This window comes from Panicum virgatum, chromosome 2K, assembly GCF_016808335.1.
Source record: "Panicum virgatum strain AP13 chromosome 2K, P.virgatum_v5, whole genome shotgun sequence".
Classification (NCBI taxonomy): Eukaryota; Viridiplantae; Streptophyta; class Magnoliopsida; order Poales; family Poaceae; genus Panicum; species Panicum virgatum.
In genome coordinates, this window is record NC_053137.1 from 59,115,204 (window position 1) to 59,131,599 (window position 16,396).

Here is a 16,396-nt window from a genome sequence, read left to right on the forward strand (position 1 = left end):
CAGATGGGGATCATGCATCATATATCAATAAGGAACTGACACGCTATATGTCGGAGGACGAAGTATTGGAATTGAAGAACTTTACAGAACGTGCTATACAAGCTTCGAAGTCACCAGGATGCCTCACTTGTTTTCTGAAAAGTTCTAACGTGTGAAGGATCTAACTGTGTGAAGGATCTAACTATGTCAATTCTTGTTTTCAGTTGCTGCTCTCAATTTGCAATGATGTAAACCGCTTGGTTCGTGTACTAAAAGAAATTTTTTACAATGCTCGTCAATGTATTGTGTATTTTCGGTACCAAAAAGTCATGCACATTAGAATTTGTTGACTCTTTGAGTCCACTAAGCATATGCACTTGTTTCTTTTTTCTAGATTTATTTCAAGAATCATCGGTACCTTTTGTTTTAGTGATAGCCAATGTGCTGGTCGACAACAAGATGTTTGTAGTGATTTCGACAATGAAAAGGAATACATCTTACATTGATTAAAAGAAAGAGTACTCTACGAAATACAGTGAGTACTATTTTCCAAAAAAAAAATGAGGATTCACATTGGCACTCGCAGTTACTAGAAGTCCGTCCTGCATCTCCAAGATGTGCTTGACAGCCAACTTCACCAATATTTTGGAGTTGGCCAATGTTGGCTCGTCATCTCAAAGCATTACTAGTCGACGGTCAACAACCACTCCCTGTCTCCATGAGCTCAACAAATCCACCTTAATATAATGAAGCACTGAACCCTAAATTTGTCACACCCCGTTTTAAGGACAAAACCGAATGCATAACTATATGTATGCCAGGATCAAGTTTTATACATATAGAGATATTATAAGTGAATAATCAGTAACAGTATTACGTAAAAGAGAATTACAACCAATAGAAGATTATCAGAGTTATACAGCTTATCCTGGAAACGAAGGCTTCAAACTTCACAGGCAATTGACTGGGGGTTGCGTACGCCTAGAACTCAGCAACATCTTCAAAATACTTCTCACACCTCCTTCTGAGCAGCAGTAAGCAAGGGTGAGTACACTTATGGTTGGTACTCAGCAAGGCCACAAGAAATAACCAGAAAATAATTTAAATCCATCTTTAAGTTTATTAATCATGTGAGGGTCCAAACCGCTCTTGACCGTGAGCACGGCTAACCGATTAGTTTTAACTCTGCAGAGGTTGTACACTTTCACCACAATTCGCGTAAAAGTTCCGAAGAACTTTGAACCCAACCACGCAATGTGCTAGCTAGGCACAATACCACACTTCTGAGGTGTGATTGCATAGGGACGCTACGAGGCCTTTACAAAGATTCCCTAACCAATGACAATCCGCTAAGGTTTCAAGCCAAAGCGGTCATAACACTGTCCTAATGAGGTGGTACCTTGCCAAAGGACCATTAAACAATACCAATTGCCCCAAGAGGACCGAGCTATACCTCGTCGATGCATCCCCTCTTGCCATTTCGGTAAGATTGTCACAAGCTAGAGTATCTAATTAATCAGCCAAGACCAGAGCCATATAGTATTGTGGTTGTACTGTTTTCTTGGGTGGTTCTCCATGTTCCAATTAAATCATCATAATACTCTTGTAAATAAGCATAGACAGAAAGATGGTTAGGGTCACTTACCTTTTTCCAACAAAAAATGTACTCCTACTGCTCTTCAGCTTTTGCTCACTTGGAAAACTTGATCTTCGACCTTCGAACAATGATCCTTCTACTCGGAACAATCATCGGGCAAGCATACAAAGCAAACAAGAAGATACATCTAAGAACAATACACCAAAACAAAAGAAAGGCTTTAAAAGAGCACACTAAAGGATAGGGGTCGCTGCTACGGTTACGAGAGCGCAAGAAACACGGAAAACGGAACTAAAACGGCGATTCCATTGACTAAACGGTGTTTCAGGGATCTAGTCGCGATTAACTAAAAGGTTAAGGACTAACAGAAAAGATTTGTAAGACACAACAAAGTATGATCACAGAGTATAACAAAGTGATAAAACTATTGCACACGTTGCAAGAATCACGTGAACGCAAGAATCGATGAAAACGGAGCTAAAACGAAGAAGTTATGGCTAAAACAAGGTTCTAGGGGCTCACTTGTGAAGAAACAGAGCTTCCAGGGGCTAGATCTGAAGAAACCAGGGACTAAAATGAAATTAAACCTAAACTTCAAGGGCTACCTTTCAAAAGAAAGGGTCCTGGACGGCGGGTTCTAAATTGTAAAAGCACAGGGTTTAAAACAGAAGAAACAGTGCTGATTTGTGAATACTTTTGAACTAGTTAGGACTGCGAGTTGATTTCCTATAAACTGAGGGGCTCTTTTGCAAAGTTATTGAGTGTTGACCGGTATGGAGGCTATTGACTCTGGTTGAAACAGATCTGGGCCGTTCGATCTCGATCGGCCGGCTCAGAACGGATCGGGCGGATAGGGCGGCGGCGCTGTGACGCCGGCGCACTACAGTAAACGGTGGATTCACCGTCGGCCGTAAAGGCGTCGGTTCTGAACAGTAGCCGACGTTTTTAACTTAAAAGCGTCGGTGGACCGACGGTTTTATCCGTCGGAACTATTTCGACGCCTTTAACCCAGTAAAGCTGTCGGTACCGACGGTTTTATGAATTAAAGCCGTCGGGGGCACGAGCCGACGCCTTTAACGCGGGGACCGCCCCGTATAGCTGTCGGCTGACAACCGACGCCTTTAACACGTTACAACCGTCGGCCTGGCCCACCACCGACGCCTTTAACCTTTAAACCCGTCGGCCCAGCCAAAGTCACCGACGCCTTTAAATTTTTAAAGACGTCGGCCTGGCCGACCACCGACGCCTTTAGACTTTAAAGCCGTCGGCCCCATATTCGTGAACCGACAGTTTTAAATTATTTTTTTTACCGCCCCTATTTCCTTTCTCTCCCTCCCCGGCTGGGAAGCCTCCGATCCATACAGAACACACACCCTCCGATCCATACAGAACAATAGACACAGCCTCCGATCCATACAGAACAATAGACACAAGCATAACCTCCGATCAACAGCAATAAACACAAGCATAACCTCCGATCCATACAGTCAACAGCAATAAACACAAGCATAACCTCCTCAACAGTAATACATGTCCAAAATCCACATAAACACAAGCATAATATCTCACATAAACATGTTCAAAGTCTTCTAAGGTGACAAATTCAAGTTTCCCCGCAAGGTGATCAATCCATCGCCATGTCGTGGTTCGAACCTCCGCCACTCGCACCTCCGCCACTCGCACCTCCACCGCTCAAATTGAGAAATATGTCACCATCAGGCGTTCCTTGACGGGAACCCTACGAGAAGCAAATACAACCGTTTAAGCCTTGGGGTAAGCAAATTTCCTATAGTAGATAGGAAAATGTACATATCCTGTTGCATTTGGCAGGCAAAGATTTTATCAAGGCAAAACAGGAATGGATTTATCGATAGCAAAACAGTGGCTACTGAGTCAATCATCTTGGTAATGTAAATATGTTGGGGGCTAGTTTATCAGGCCCTCTGCAACTTTGCATTAGTTCCAGGGTAAATCACTAATTAAAGCTCCAAGGGTAGTGTTATTTCTGTTCTGGGTGACTAGTATGGGTAACAATCGCTGAGCTAGTTGAGACGGAACCATATATCTTGGATCACAGCTCAGTACTAGTAGTTGAGGTAAAATTAATGAGAAGATCGAAACGTTGAGCTGAGGTACTAATCACAGAAGTGAAGAAAGCGGCTAGCTATTGTCATACCGCTGCTGGTGGAGGAAATGGTGCTGGCGGAGTCTGCCACCACGGACCGAACGGCGGCATTTGTGGGAGAACACCTGTAGAAGCTTGGCCTCCAGACCGAGATGCGCCCAACATCGCCATGAATCCCTGAGGTGGTGGAATATATGCTTGGCTACTCTCGGAACCTTGTGATTGCTGCGGCATACCGAACTGAGATCCGGTGCTACCCCCAGCCAAGAACTGCATACGTAAATTATTGATGAGATCTTAAGAAAACAGATGATCGCCTCATGTTACAACGTAAGATATTACCTGTGCCATCATCAAATACTGCATCTGTTGCTGCATCTGTTGCATCTGCTCTTGGGTACGTCTCAATTGCTTTTTTAATTCATTTGTCTCCGCAGTAGACTGTGACCGACTAGAACTGGCACTGGAGCTCCGTCGTCTAGAATAAGCCTCACGATCCACATACCCATCGCCCAACCCAATTCTACAAAAAAAAACACAAGTGTTATGAATCGATAATCATTAACTTATAAACCATCAATATGTTTACATACCTCCCATGCGGTAGACCTCCGCCGGCGTCGTACGCCACAGCCACATCCAACGGCTCCTTTAAAAAATCCACATCATCGCCATGGCTCCTTTTGAAATACTCAGCATATTTTGCCTACCATACATTGAGGTCACGAATAGATGTAATATGACTTCATGGAAGATATAACCAACACTGAAGATACTTACCATTTTCTCCATTGCTCCCTCGTCAATCAATTGCTCCGGGCGATCTGGGTCTGTGCCTTTGCGCGCCTTGAGGTAAACCTCGAAAAAAGTAGGACGGACACCGGTTTCAGCTTCCTGCAATACCAAAATCCAATAGTTTAGGTAATACAAGTTTTTGATGTAATAGAAAAATGATTGTAGTAATTCATACCAATCTTTGCTCCTTCCGCACATGTCCCTCTGGTCCATAGCGGTGCAACCCAGGCTTGCTCAACCGATTTCTGCGGTTTCTATCCGAAATGTCTTTGTACTCCTGCGACGCCCAGTACTCGCAAAGCCATTCCCAAGCTTCCTGGTCCACACAGACCCAATCCACGTAGCTCTGCAAGTACTCCTCCTTACTGAGGTGTATTTTCTTTGCTCGCTTGTTGGTCATAGGCTTCCACAACTTGGTCTTGAAGTACACGGTCACAGCTTTGATCCGTGCTTCAGAGAAGGAGTCCTTTGTACGTCTTCTCGCTGCATTATGGAAAACGAACCTCGCATATGGTTCACTCGCGCCATCCCACCCAGGCTCGACCCAACCCCTAGTACCCTTCGGCCTTATAACAACCCGGTTATCCAAGCTTCTCTCTGGATAACAAAAAAGGTGCCTCCGTAACCTGTAAAATTCATATTAGTTATTTGACAAAAAACTATTGTAAAAGATAGTTTATGAACTAATGCAAAAGTGTACCTGTAGGGGCATTTCCCTTCCACCCTCTGCATTTGCTCAGCTATCTCTGCCGCTCTTGCCAACCTTGCATCTCGATCGAGATCATCACCCTCGTCATCGCCCTCGTCATCGCCCTCCATACCGCCGCCCTCAGAGCCGCCCTCAGAGGAGGACCGCCCAAAGACCTCCTCTATCAAGTCAGCTCCTGAGCCTACTCCCTGCTCCGCCGGCTGCCTGGCAGCCTCAGTCTCCTCCTCGAACGGTCTCCCAACAACCTCGCTCTCTGGTGCCTGCTCATCCACAAGACACCTTAACTGCCTCTGACGCTGTGCGTTCGGGGTAGTGCCCTGCAAATGCAATAAACATTTGACAAATATTAGATAGCAAACAAATATTAGATAGCAAATAAATGTTAGATTGACAAAAATAAACAAGTACCAGAAAAGGGTCCGGGCGGTCTGAACCACTACTGGGCTGAGACGTAGAGGACGAAGTACCACCGCGCCTAACCTTCCCCTTTAGCTGCTTCCACATCTGCACAAATTTCAAAATAACGATCAGTATACGATAATATAAAACAATAAACAATAAATGTAAAACAATAAACAATGAATGCGTACACTAATATAATCAAATATTAATAAAAAATCATCAGCATCAGAATCTGCTTCCGCCACACGTTGTTCACGTCTCTCTAGTTCTTCCATTTCTTCTTGCACTACATCTTCTTCAATCTCTTCTCCTTCACTCTCTTCCTCAAATATCTCTTGTTCTTCGATAATCCTTTGCTGTTTTTCAATGATCCTTTGTGACTGTCGAGTACGTTTTCTTGAAGGGCCTACTTCTTGTTCTTCTGACATTAACTCTAGGGTACCACTAGCTATTTCTGCGAGTCCTGTCCCAGAAGATATCCTAAAATTTTCATGATTCTCTACATACTCATCGTCGACTTCTTCTTGATAGACACCAACATCATCATCATCTTCATGATTCTCTACGTACTCATCAAAACGCTGAGGGTGCACTTCACGGTTAACTTTATATACAACCCACCAATTTTTCAAACTCGGATGAGGATAACTTAAATAGTACACCTGTTCCACTTGATGCGCAAGTACAACATTGTTGTTATGGGCTGTATACCGCGAGTTGTGGTTAACATCCACCATTCCAAAATCATCCACTCGCGTGCCGGATTTTGGATCAAACCATTGACAGTCAAAAAACACAAGCTTCAGCTCTTTCGGACCGCCAAATGTGTACTCAATTATTTTTTGAAGAACACCGTAGTAATTATTCACTTCTCCACTACCCTCTGCGGCCGTTAATAAGACTCCACTGTTTGAGGTGGCTGCAAGTGGACGGTTGACTTCTAAACTTGCTGTTCGAAAACGATATCCATTGATGTCATATCGGTTAAACTCCCTTCCTTTCAATTGACCATGTGACATCTGGCGCAAGTCAGCAGAGATGTTGGCATCGGCCATACACTACATATACGGAAATAGACAAAGTTATTAACTATGTGATAAGCATGTGAACTATAATTGAAGAACAAAGAATGGATAGATAAATTACATGTCCACGAAACCAGTTCACGAAGTTTGGGCCACCATTTATGCCTTGACGGCGTAGCTTATCCAATTGACTTTGTGTGGGTCTTCGAGAAGATGTCCAATAGAGCTCGTCAAACATTTTGAAATATGGTAACAATTCCTCCATGTTGAAGTACAGGTAAAGCATGGTGTAGTTCCTCTCTTCCTCCGAAATATAATGAGAAGTGGCAGCCCCAACACCTTTACCCTTCCAATGAAAAATCTGAAGCTCTGTCGTAGGTTGCTCTTCTACATTATGATATCGTGTCGTAGATGCATTCAAATTGTTGGAACGTGAGAAATACTTGCTACAGAAGTTTGTTATCTCTTTAGCTGCAAATGCCTCTGCAATACATCCCTCTACTCTTGCCTTGTTACGTACTGTAGCTCTAAGTTTTTTCAATTCTCTTTCCTGACTATACATCCACCTGAATTGTGCAGGTCCTGCTACCAACGCTTCATATGGTAAATGCACCAGCAAATGTTGCATCACATTCATAAAGCCAGGCGGAAAGACTTTTTCCATCTTACATACAAGCACCACGATTTCTTTCTCCCACTGCCGCATCATCTTCTTCGACACTTCCTTAGCACATATCTGCCTGTAGAAGTAGCTAAGTTCAGCAAGCATCTTCCACAAATCAGGCTTAAAGTAGCCACGGAACATTACCGGTACAAGTCTTTCCATCATAATATGGTAATCATGACTCTTCAACCCATTGAGTTTACCGGTGTTGAGATTGACGCATCGTTTGATGTTAGCTGCATAGCGGTCTGGAAACTTCAATGTTTTCAACCAACTAAATATTTGCTTTCTTTCTTCTGGCTTCACACAGTATGGAGCTCGTGGCCTACTTTCATTTCCACTTGTATTTGTTCTAACCTCAAGCCCAGGACGATCACAAAGATCAGCTAAGTCTTTCCTAGCATTCAAATTATCTTTGGTTTGACCGGTAAAATCAAAACACATGCTTATGATGCTTTCAGCGACATTACGCTCTTGGTGCATCAAATCAATGTTGTGCGGTAGAAGCAGCGCCTTTGCGTATGGTAGCTCCCAAAGAAATGAAATATGAGTCCAGTTGTGTTCTTTACCATACCCTTCGAAGCCACCTTCTACAGACTCTTTCAACTTTTCATGCCATGCCATTTTTTGTTCGCTTGTCAATCGACGAGATGGTCCTTTTGTAACCTTCCTGCCTTTTCGGAATGATTGAATATCTCTCCTCTCTGGATGGTTAGAAGGAAGGAATCGTCGATGGCAATCAAAGAAACTGACTTTTTTTTCCATACTTCAGCCAGATCGCATCCGTGTCTGCCATACATATGGGGCAGCACAATTTTCCGTGGACACACCAGCCAGCCCAAATGCCATATGCCAACAAATCATGGATTGAGTATAGATACGCGGCACGTAAGGTAAATTCACATTTTTTATGGCTGTCATATGCCTTTACCCCTTGCCACAGCTCTTTCAACTCTTCAATCAATGGCTGCATAAACACATTGATTTTCTTCCCCGGATGTTTATGACCAGGAATGATGGCCGCGAGGAATATATATCCTTCTTTCATGCACATGTTGGGAGGCAGATTGTAGGGCATGATAAAAACAGGCCAACAAGAATAAGGGCTATTGCTGGTGCTGAAAGGAGTGAAACCATCTGTTGACAACCCAAGACGAACATTTCTGGAGTCTTTTGCAAACTCCGGATCAAAACGGTCCAGAGCTTGCCAAGCTGCGCCATCTGAAGGATGCACCATAATATCTTTGTCCTCGCTCTCACGTTTACCTTCGGAATGCCACCTCATCTGCTTTGCTGTTTCTTGGGACAGATACAACCGTTTAAGCCTTGGCGTGATAGGCATGTACCGAAGTTGTTTGACCGATACTTTTGTAGTTACTTTCTCTCCATCATCACTCACGACCTCCACATATCTGGACGCATTGCAATGCATACAATGAGTATCGTTCTCGTGTTCCTTCCAAAATAGCATGCAATTATTTTCGCACGCATCAATCTTCTCATAATTCATGCCCAGACCGGCCAAAATCTTCTTAGATTGGTATAGGTCTTTCGGCATCTTATGATTTGAGGGAAGGAGATCAATGATCAGCTTCAAGATACCATTGTAGCAATTGTTCGCGAAATTGTACTTGGACTTCATCGCCATAAGGCGTGTCACCGCCTGCAGAACGGTCACATTGGTACCTTCATGCACTTTTTCATCTGAGGCGGCAAGAAGCCTGAAAAACTTCTGTACCTCCTCCGGCGGTGACTCCTTTTCGTACTCCCTACCAACATCCGCTATCATCTCATCCATCCGATCTTCATCATCGTTTCCGTCTGACTCACTGGCATGCTCCAGCTCCCCATGCTCGTGCCACACCAGGTACTCAGGCATAAATCCGTCCTTGCAAAGGTGAACCTGTATTTCATGTCTATACTGACGTAGACGATTCTTGCAATTCTTACACGGGCACTTCGCAACAGTACAACCACTGGCAAAGGCTTGGGTCATGAAAGCATTTGCGATACGAGCCCATTCCATAGTATGCTCGCCAGTTCGACTCCATCCATCATACATCGCCTTACGGTCGTCACCCATTTTCAAAACTACAACAAATCGAGAACCTATACAACAAATCGAGCAACCCATTTTCAAAACTACAACAAATCAAAACTACAACAAACATGTGTTGGTGATGCATATTGTTTAAATCCCTTTTCACATTATTAGGTAACCTATACAAAGAAGAAGAAGAAGAAAATACCTTGGTACGGTGGCGGTGCCCGAACAGCAGAGGCGGCAGCGGTGGCGCGACGGCCGGGCCTGTTGGTCAGAGGCGACGGGGGCGGTGGACGAAGCGGTCGCCGAGCCGGGGATGGGCGGCGCCCCTCCTGCCTCTGGGCGCGACGACCGGCAGGGAGAGGCGGAGAAGAGGGGCCGGGGACGCGCGCGCGCGGTGGACGAGGCCGAGAGTCAACAATGCCGGTGGACGGCGTGCTCGCCGAGGCCGAGCAGCCTCGCGCCGCCGCCAAGCTCACCCTCGCGCGCCGTCAACCCTAGCGACGCGGGCCAGCACGGACGCTGGCCATGGAGGCGGCGGAGAAGAGGGCCGGGCACGCGCGCGCGGTGGAGAAGAGGGACGGGGAGGCGGCGGCGCGGGCGCGGGCGGTCGGCGGTGGCGGCGGCGCGGGCGCGGGCGAAGACTGGGCGCGGTCGGCGGGCCTGGCGCGGTGTGGAGAAGATTGGAATGAAAGCGACCCTCGGCGCGGTGTGGAGAGATTGGGGAAAGCGACTCCGGCCTGGTGGGTCCCGCGATAAAACCGTCGGCTCTACCCGACAGTTTTAATTATTACCGTCGGCCGACCCTCGTAGCCGACGGTTTTAATTAAAAACGTCGGCCTGCCGACGCCTTTAACAGAAACCGACGGTTATAAAATTATAACCGTCGGGGAAGGACCACCGACGCCTATAATTTAATTATTACCGTCGGCCCCGACGGTCTTAAATCGGCCGACGGTGAACCTTGCGATTCCTGTAGTGGCGGCGGCTTTCGCGGCGGCGAGCTCGCCGGACTTCGCCCAAACGGCGGTCCGGTGCTGGGTTCGGCTTGGTTTATGGCCTGGTAGCGAGAGCGTGCGACGGGGAAGGCATCTAGGGGCTCGGCGCGGGGCGAAGACGCGGCGGAGGACAGGCTCGGCGGCGAGAGGCGGAGCGGCATCGACGACGAGCGATTCTGCGCGGAAAGGAGCAGGGTAGAGGAAACAGGAGGGGGCTCAGCGTTTCTCACCCCAAATCGCAGGTGCCCAGGGGAGGCGGCAGAACGGCGAGACGACCGCGGCTCCGAGCTCCCGAGCTCCCATGGCAGCGGCGGTTTTAGGGCTAGGGTTCCAGGCGGCGCGGGTCAGAGGGAGGTCAAGAGGGGGTTGCGAGCGCTACTTATAGGGGCGGCCGGGGGTTCTTGGCGTGCACGCCAAGGGAGGGGGCGGGGCGGTGCGCGCCCTGGCCGGGTGGGACTCGTGCCGAGTCCGGGTCAGTCGGGAGGAAGGGGACGCCCGACAGGCCGGGCCGGCCTGTCGGCGGCAGAGAGGGGGGGGCGCTGATCTGGGCCGGGAGAGGTAGATGGGCCGGCGGGAGGGGAAGTTTGGGCTGATTTGGGCCGCGGGAAAGAAGAGAGAGAAAGAAAAAGAGACTTGGGCTGGGCCAAAAAGGAAAAAGGGAAGAGGAGATGGATTTTGCGTTTTCTTTGTAAAAGTTCCAAACAAGTTCAATTCAAATTTAAATTCAAGAGAACTTAAACTCGAGTTGAACAACAAGCAATAAAACAATGCAGTGCGGTATGAATGCAACACAGAAGAACAACCTTATTTAATTTTGGAAAACAACCATTATACATTTTCTTCTGTACTAAATTCCCTGTGAAGAAAAGTAAATATTGAGAAAATTTTAAAACTATGAGAAAATTATTTATTTATTTTTAATTTTAATCACAGCCTGAAATCCAAAAATTTCAGGGTGTGACAAAATTATAGTCCAACAAAATCATTTATAAGTACGTCAGCGTCTCTGCGAGCATGTTGTTAAAAAAAACAATACTGCTATGTACCCGCCTGGGGCCGGTTAGGCCAGTAAGGGGAGCAGGCAGAGGCCGCCAAAGACGACCGGACCCGGTGGTCAAAGTCGCCGTCGCCGTCGCCGTCCAGCCTCCCCCCGCGGTGGCCATTGCCCATCAGCATTTCAGCTCGATATGCTCCGACGACCAAACTCACGATGCATGATCTAAAATAAAGCTTTACAATCCATCTCCCTTCGCTGCCGTCACCACCAGACACCACCATGAAGAATCCCTCGCTCCTTCCCCTCGTCGTCGTCCTCCTCCTAGCCGTGTCGCTGCTTGCCACCACCGCCGTGGGGGCGCGTCTCATCGCTCTCGTCGACGACACGTCGTCGCCGTACGTCGAGTGCGAAGGCGACGGCGGCGTCTACGCGGCAAACAGCACCTACGAAGCCAACCGCCGCCGCCTCGCCGGCCTCCTACTGGCCGAGGCAGACGCCCCCGGCTCTAATTATTACACGGACCACGCCGTCGGGTACTGGCCTAACCGGCCCCAGGCCATCTTCTTCTGCCGGCACCGGCGGCGCCACGTTGACGGCGCCAGCTCCGGCGACGACTCCGCCTGCGCCGCCTGCATCGCCGGTGCCTTCCTCGAGGTGGAGAGAGAGTGCCCGTATCACAGGAAGGCCGCCTTTTACAGTAGCAACTGCACTCTCGAATTCAGCGAGTTCCGTATCTTCGGGACTGAAGGCATCTTCAGTGAGTTGTACCATGCTTCCTCTACGAAAACTCTCGCTGTTTTGTTCTCTTGCTTACTTGAGAAATAATGTTCACTTCACAACTAAAAAAACTCTGTATTTTAATATATCTTATTATTACTAATTGGAGGTTTTAATGGAGACTTTTTTTTGGTCTTATTTAGATCTTTTCGAAGAAAACGTACTGAAACAAATCTTGGCCTCGGGATTGATATTCCAAGGAATCGGATTTGGTTGGCTTTTCTTCTTGCTATTTCAGGAATGGCGCAGCCGGACAAGAGGCACCATGATGTAAGTCCCCACTTAATGCACAGTAATTTTTGCCACATCTCTTCTCTCCTAAGCTGAGCTACTTCATGTAAGGTTCATATAAAGTTTCTGGAGTGCAGGTTCTTCTTCTACAAGTACATATATAACTTAATTTTTAGATGGTCCAACAATACAAAAAATGCTAAATATTTCAACCCAAGTGTGATAGTCAAAATAATTCATTTTTTTAATCTATCTGCGACACGCTTCAAGAAAATCTCTAACTTGGTGTATGTCGATCCCTATGCTCATTGTGTTCCTCTTAATATTCATACTGCAGGCATTCCACACCTCTCTTATCTGGGGATTAAAGTGCTGGCACCTTGGGCACAACTTAAAGCTTCAGCGCCAACTAAGGCTCGGCACAACAGTAAAATTAAAGCTTGCGCCAATGGATGTTCTCTCAGGCAAATAATGATGAATGGATACTTTCTGTCCACATCGCAGGATTTCACATTGATCATTTCAATGTAGTTTCAGTGACCACTACTCTGTTGCTTTCATAGAACTTTCATAGAATTTCCGACACAGCTTATTTGGATGGGTTCGTTGGTTTCTCCCTTTACATTATCAACTGTAAGAAATGTGCGCAACTTGCGCGTACGCTCTGTTCTTGTTCTCACTTGCAGAATTAAGATAAATTTACTCTGAAAAACTTTCCCTTGGAACAGAATGCGAGTTTTTATTTATGAAAAAACATACCTCAGTCCAACCAGCTGCTCTGCTGCAGTGCGTGTCGAAGTAGCGAAGGTTGTCGTTGCCTTGTTCACTGCTAGAGTGCTACTACCCTGCTTAGGAATGAAAACTGTTGGAAATGATCGGTGGAAGGCTTCATTGCTTTCACTTCCACGAAAACGATATGATATTATCAGAAACGAAAACGGCATCGATATTATGGTAATTTTAGAAACAAAATTATACGATCGAGAACACATCGATAATGAATGAAACCTATCGAAACAATATTTTGAAAAACGATAAATTTGTCAAAGCACAACTCTAACCATATGACTTGACATATTTCGTGCACATGGTTAAGATGTTAATCCAAGTATCCATACATCCATGACATGTTTCTTATCTCATAGTACTAAAATTTAGACAATAATCCCAGCATCCAAGAAACTATTTATAGTCCCATGAATTCATGTCGCTAGGTTGTGATTTAGAGTTAGAAAAAATGAGTCATAACTCTCTAAAAATATAGATACGACATTCTAAACATATAGATATGATATTTCTATCAGTAAAATACATTAGAATGCTCCAAAAATACGATAGTTCTCAAAAACGATTGGAGGAAGCTCAAATTATTTTCGTTTTCACCTTCATATCATTTTACCATTTTCGTTTTTGTTTTTCCAATAATTATTTTCAATTTCGTTTAGTCTTAAAATTTGGTAAACAAAAATGTTTCTCAAAAATTGGAAATTACCATTTTCGTTTTTATACCCAACCCCGCTAGTATGTAGCAGTCAACAGTCAAAGTCGTCGTCCACGCGCACCACCTGCCAATTCCAATTTCCAAGAAGGTGTGGCTTTCAGCATTTCGGCTCTACCCGCGTCCTGCGTCTTCACCCCGCCGCTGCAGAGTCGCCATCTGGGCTCTGCAAACTTGTTACCTGCTGCTCTACCACTCACTAGTCGCCCAGGCCACCATGAAGAATTCCTCGCTGCTCTCGCTCCTCGTCCTCGTCGCCGCTTCGCCCCTCGCCGCCGCCGCGTGGTCTCGCTCTCGCGCACGCGTATCATGCGGCGGCGGCGGCAGCTACGCGGCCAACAGCACCTACGAAGCCAACCGCCACCATCTGGCGGCCGTCCTCCCGGCCGAGGCTGCCGCCTCGCGCCGCCGCTACGCGTACCGTGCCTTGGGGTACTGGCCTAACCGGTTGCAGGCGGACTGGAGCTGCCAGCAGAGCAGCGACGGCGACTGCGCCGCCTGCATCGCCGACGCCTTCGAGCGGGTGGAGCGCGAGTGCCCGTTCAGCAGGGAGCCCTTCTTCTTCGGTCGCAACTGCTCTCTCCGTCTCGGCGAGTACAGTGTTTTCGGGAGCGATGTCTTCGGTAAGTGCATCTGCATCTCTTGTCTTGCTACTGGTGAGAAAGCTTCCATTTTGAAATGTGTCTTTATATTAGCATTGATATTAGGGACGAATTAGACACAGGACAACAGGAATCGACCGACGAAATCAAGGTGATTTTCTCTCATATCAAATTAGCACCGACCATCAGCCACCAATCAGCTGTATTTTTCTCTTATAACAAATCAGTACCAGTCACCGGCCACGTAAAGCCAAAATGAGTAAACAAGTTGCCTGACACAAGAGGAATCATGTTTCTGTACAACTGATCACCTACTGACCTACATGGTAACATGTTGGTAAAGTTATTTAAAAATTAGCTTCGTGACCGTTGTGGCTTTGAGACATGATATTTTCCCCCAGTACTACTATTGCACTTTGCTATTGGTTGAACACCCAAAACTAGGCATGCAAGTTAGATAATTTTTTTGGGTCATTAGGTTGACCCAAAAAATTAATAAAATGAACTAGAATGACACTCTGCATTAATAATTCGGGAGGAAAATGAATTAGAGTGACATGCCATCATAATTAATTAATTGATCCAAAAAATAACATTGGGTACCCACTTGCATCCTTACCCAAAAACCCAAACTGTAACGTTTGTTCCATTTCGCGCATGGCAAAACATGCTAGACCTACCTGGACATTCAAAGTGAGTTGTACTAACAAATAATATCTCTTGGCCCGGACATAATATTAGACAGATAGAAAAGGGCACGTCTGCAGTTTACAAAAGTAACTTGAGAAAGTCACAAAATTGTTGTTCAAATCTATCATGATGTTGTTTTGTTCCTTTCTTTCCATGTGCCTAAATTTTTATCGATATTAATGTTTAAACATGCATCTCAATTATTCATGTGGTCAAGAATTATTGTTCAATTCTATACTCAACATCAGGTTTTCTGCATCACATTTCAGGGAGAATCACGATGACACCTCTGGCTATAGGGATGATGTTTCAAGCATTTGGGCTCGCATGTCTTTTCCTCCTGTTCCTACGGGCTTGGCGGCAAGACATTAAGAAATGCACCGTCACGTAAGGGCCCACTTGATTTCCCCAAATATATTTACATTGGTTGAACTCCTTCCTAGCTAGCTGTATAAAATTCAAACAAAATTTCTGGGAAAACTCCTGTCGACATGTTTGAAATCTTGGGCTAAATACAGAGCATGCCAGTGATTTCAACCTCTCGGAATTATTGTTCAAATATTTTACTTTTTTGTGTATAGTCATAAAAATTATCTTCCTTTCTATATAGCATGGAACCATATAATGATATAAATTCCTCTTGCATAATGCAGGCGTCACACCCCTCCTCTACCTGGAGATCAATATATGAGCGGCTTGGCCCACAGGGTTGTGCATCAGCAGTCAGCACCTACTGTCTTGGGAAAGAATACCGAGGCACAATAGCAATGAAATGGAATGACTTGTGAATATTCTCATCATAGTCACAGGCAAAATAATGAAACGGTACTGATTGTTCTTGTTCAGCCAAGAACTTCAGTGTGATTCTTAAAAACAAGCGATGATCTTCATCTTGAAATATGTATGCAACTCCTAGGTGCAGATGTTAAGCACTCGATGGCATCATTCGAACAACATCGCGCTGTTCAGACCATACGTCGAAAAACTTGCGTGCAACTCTCTAGAGCTGACCTAATCAGCTGAGACAATCAGGTGATCACGCCATGTTACGAAAACGAACACAAATCTGCGAGTGCGAGGAAGGAACGAAGAGCTAGCTACAAAACCAGACGGCACGAAATGTCAAAAGTCAAAACATTCTTGGAATCAGTTACGTAATCTAGCCTCGAGGACAGAGCATGTCAGTCACTTGGATGTGGCGGCTGCAGGGGCGGAGCAAGACGCTCGAGCCACCGGTGCCAGCTCGGTGTCAGTATGGTGAAT

The 16,396-nt window shown here is 45.9% G+C and overlaps 2 protein-coding genes across 2 annotated transcripts; both read left to right on the top strand.

Annotated features, from left to right (window-relative positions):
• The first annotated feature begins 11,496 nt into the window (after nt 1-11,496).
• LOC120690323 (putative cysteine-rich receptor-like protein kinase 9) lies at nt 11,497-13,097 on the top strand. The gene is made up of 3 exons (XM_039972947.1): nt 11,497-12,092; nt 12,256-12,382; nt 12,681-13,097. The coding sequence occupies exons 1-3, from the start codon at nt 11,615-11,617 to the stop codon at nt 12,709-12,711; spliced, it is 636 nt and encodes a 211-aa protein (XP_039828881.1). The 5' UTR covers nt 11,497-11,614; the 3' UTR covers nt 12,712-13,097.
• An 881-nt stretch (nt 13,098-13,978) lies between these two features.
• Nucleotides 13,979-16,087, top strand: LOC120690331 (cysteine-rich receptor-like protein kinase 6). The gene is made up of 3 exons (XM_039972958.1): nt 13,979-14,464; nt 15,403-15,520; nt 15,787-16,087. The coding sequence occupies exons 1-3, from the start codon at nt 14,059-14,061 to the stop codon at nt 15,896-15,898; spliced, it is 636 nt and encodes a 211-aa protein (XP_039828892.1). The 5' UTR covers nt 13,979-14,058; the 3' UTR covers nt 15,899-16,087.
• Nucleotides 16,088-16,396: the final 309 nt, after the last annotated feature.

Coding starts and splice junctions, on each gene's coding strand:
- LOC120690323 (XM_039972947.1), top strand. CDS start 11,615: ATGAAGAATCCCTCGCTCCTTCCCCTCGTCGTCGTCCTCCTCCTAGCC. Junction 12,093..12,255: donor CGGGACTGAAGGCATCTTCA/GTGAGTTGTACC, acceptor GGTCTTATTTAG/ATCTTTTCGAAGAAAACGTA. Junction 12,383..12,680: donor CGGACAAGAGGCACCATGAT/GTAAGTCCCCAC, acceptor TTCATACTGCAG/GCATTCCACACCTCTCTTAT.
- LOC120690331 (XM_039972958.1), top strand. CDS start 14,059: ATGAAGAATTCCTCGCTGCTCTCGCTCCTCGTCCTCGTCGCCGCTTCG. Junction 14,465..15,402: donor TTTCGGGAGCGATGTCTTCG/GTAAGTGCATCT, acceptor ATCACATTTCAG/GGAGAATCACGATGACACCT. Junction 15,521..15,786: donor ATTAAGAAATGCACCGTCAC/GTAAGGGCCCAC, acceptor TGCATAATGCAG/GCGTCACACCCCTCCTCTAC.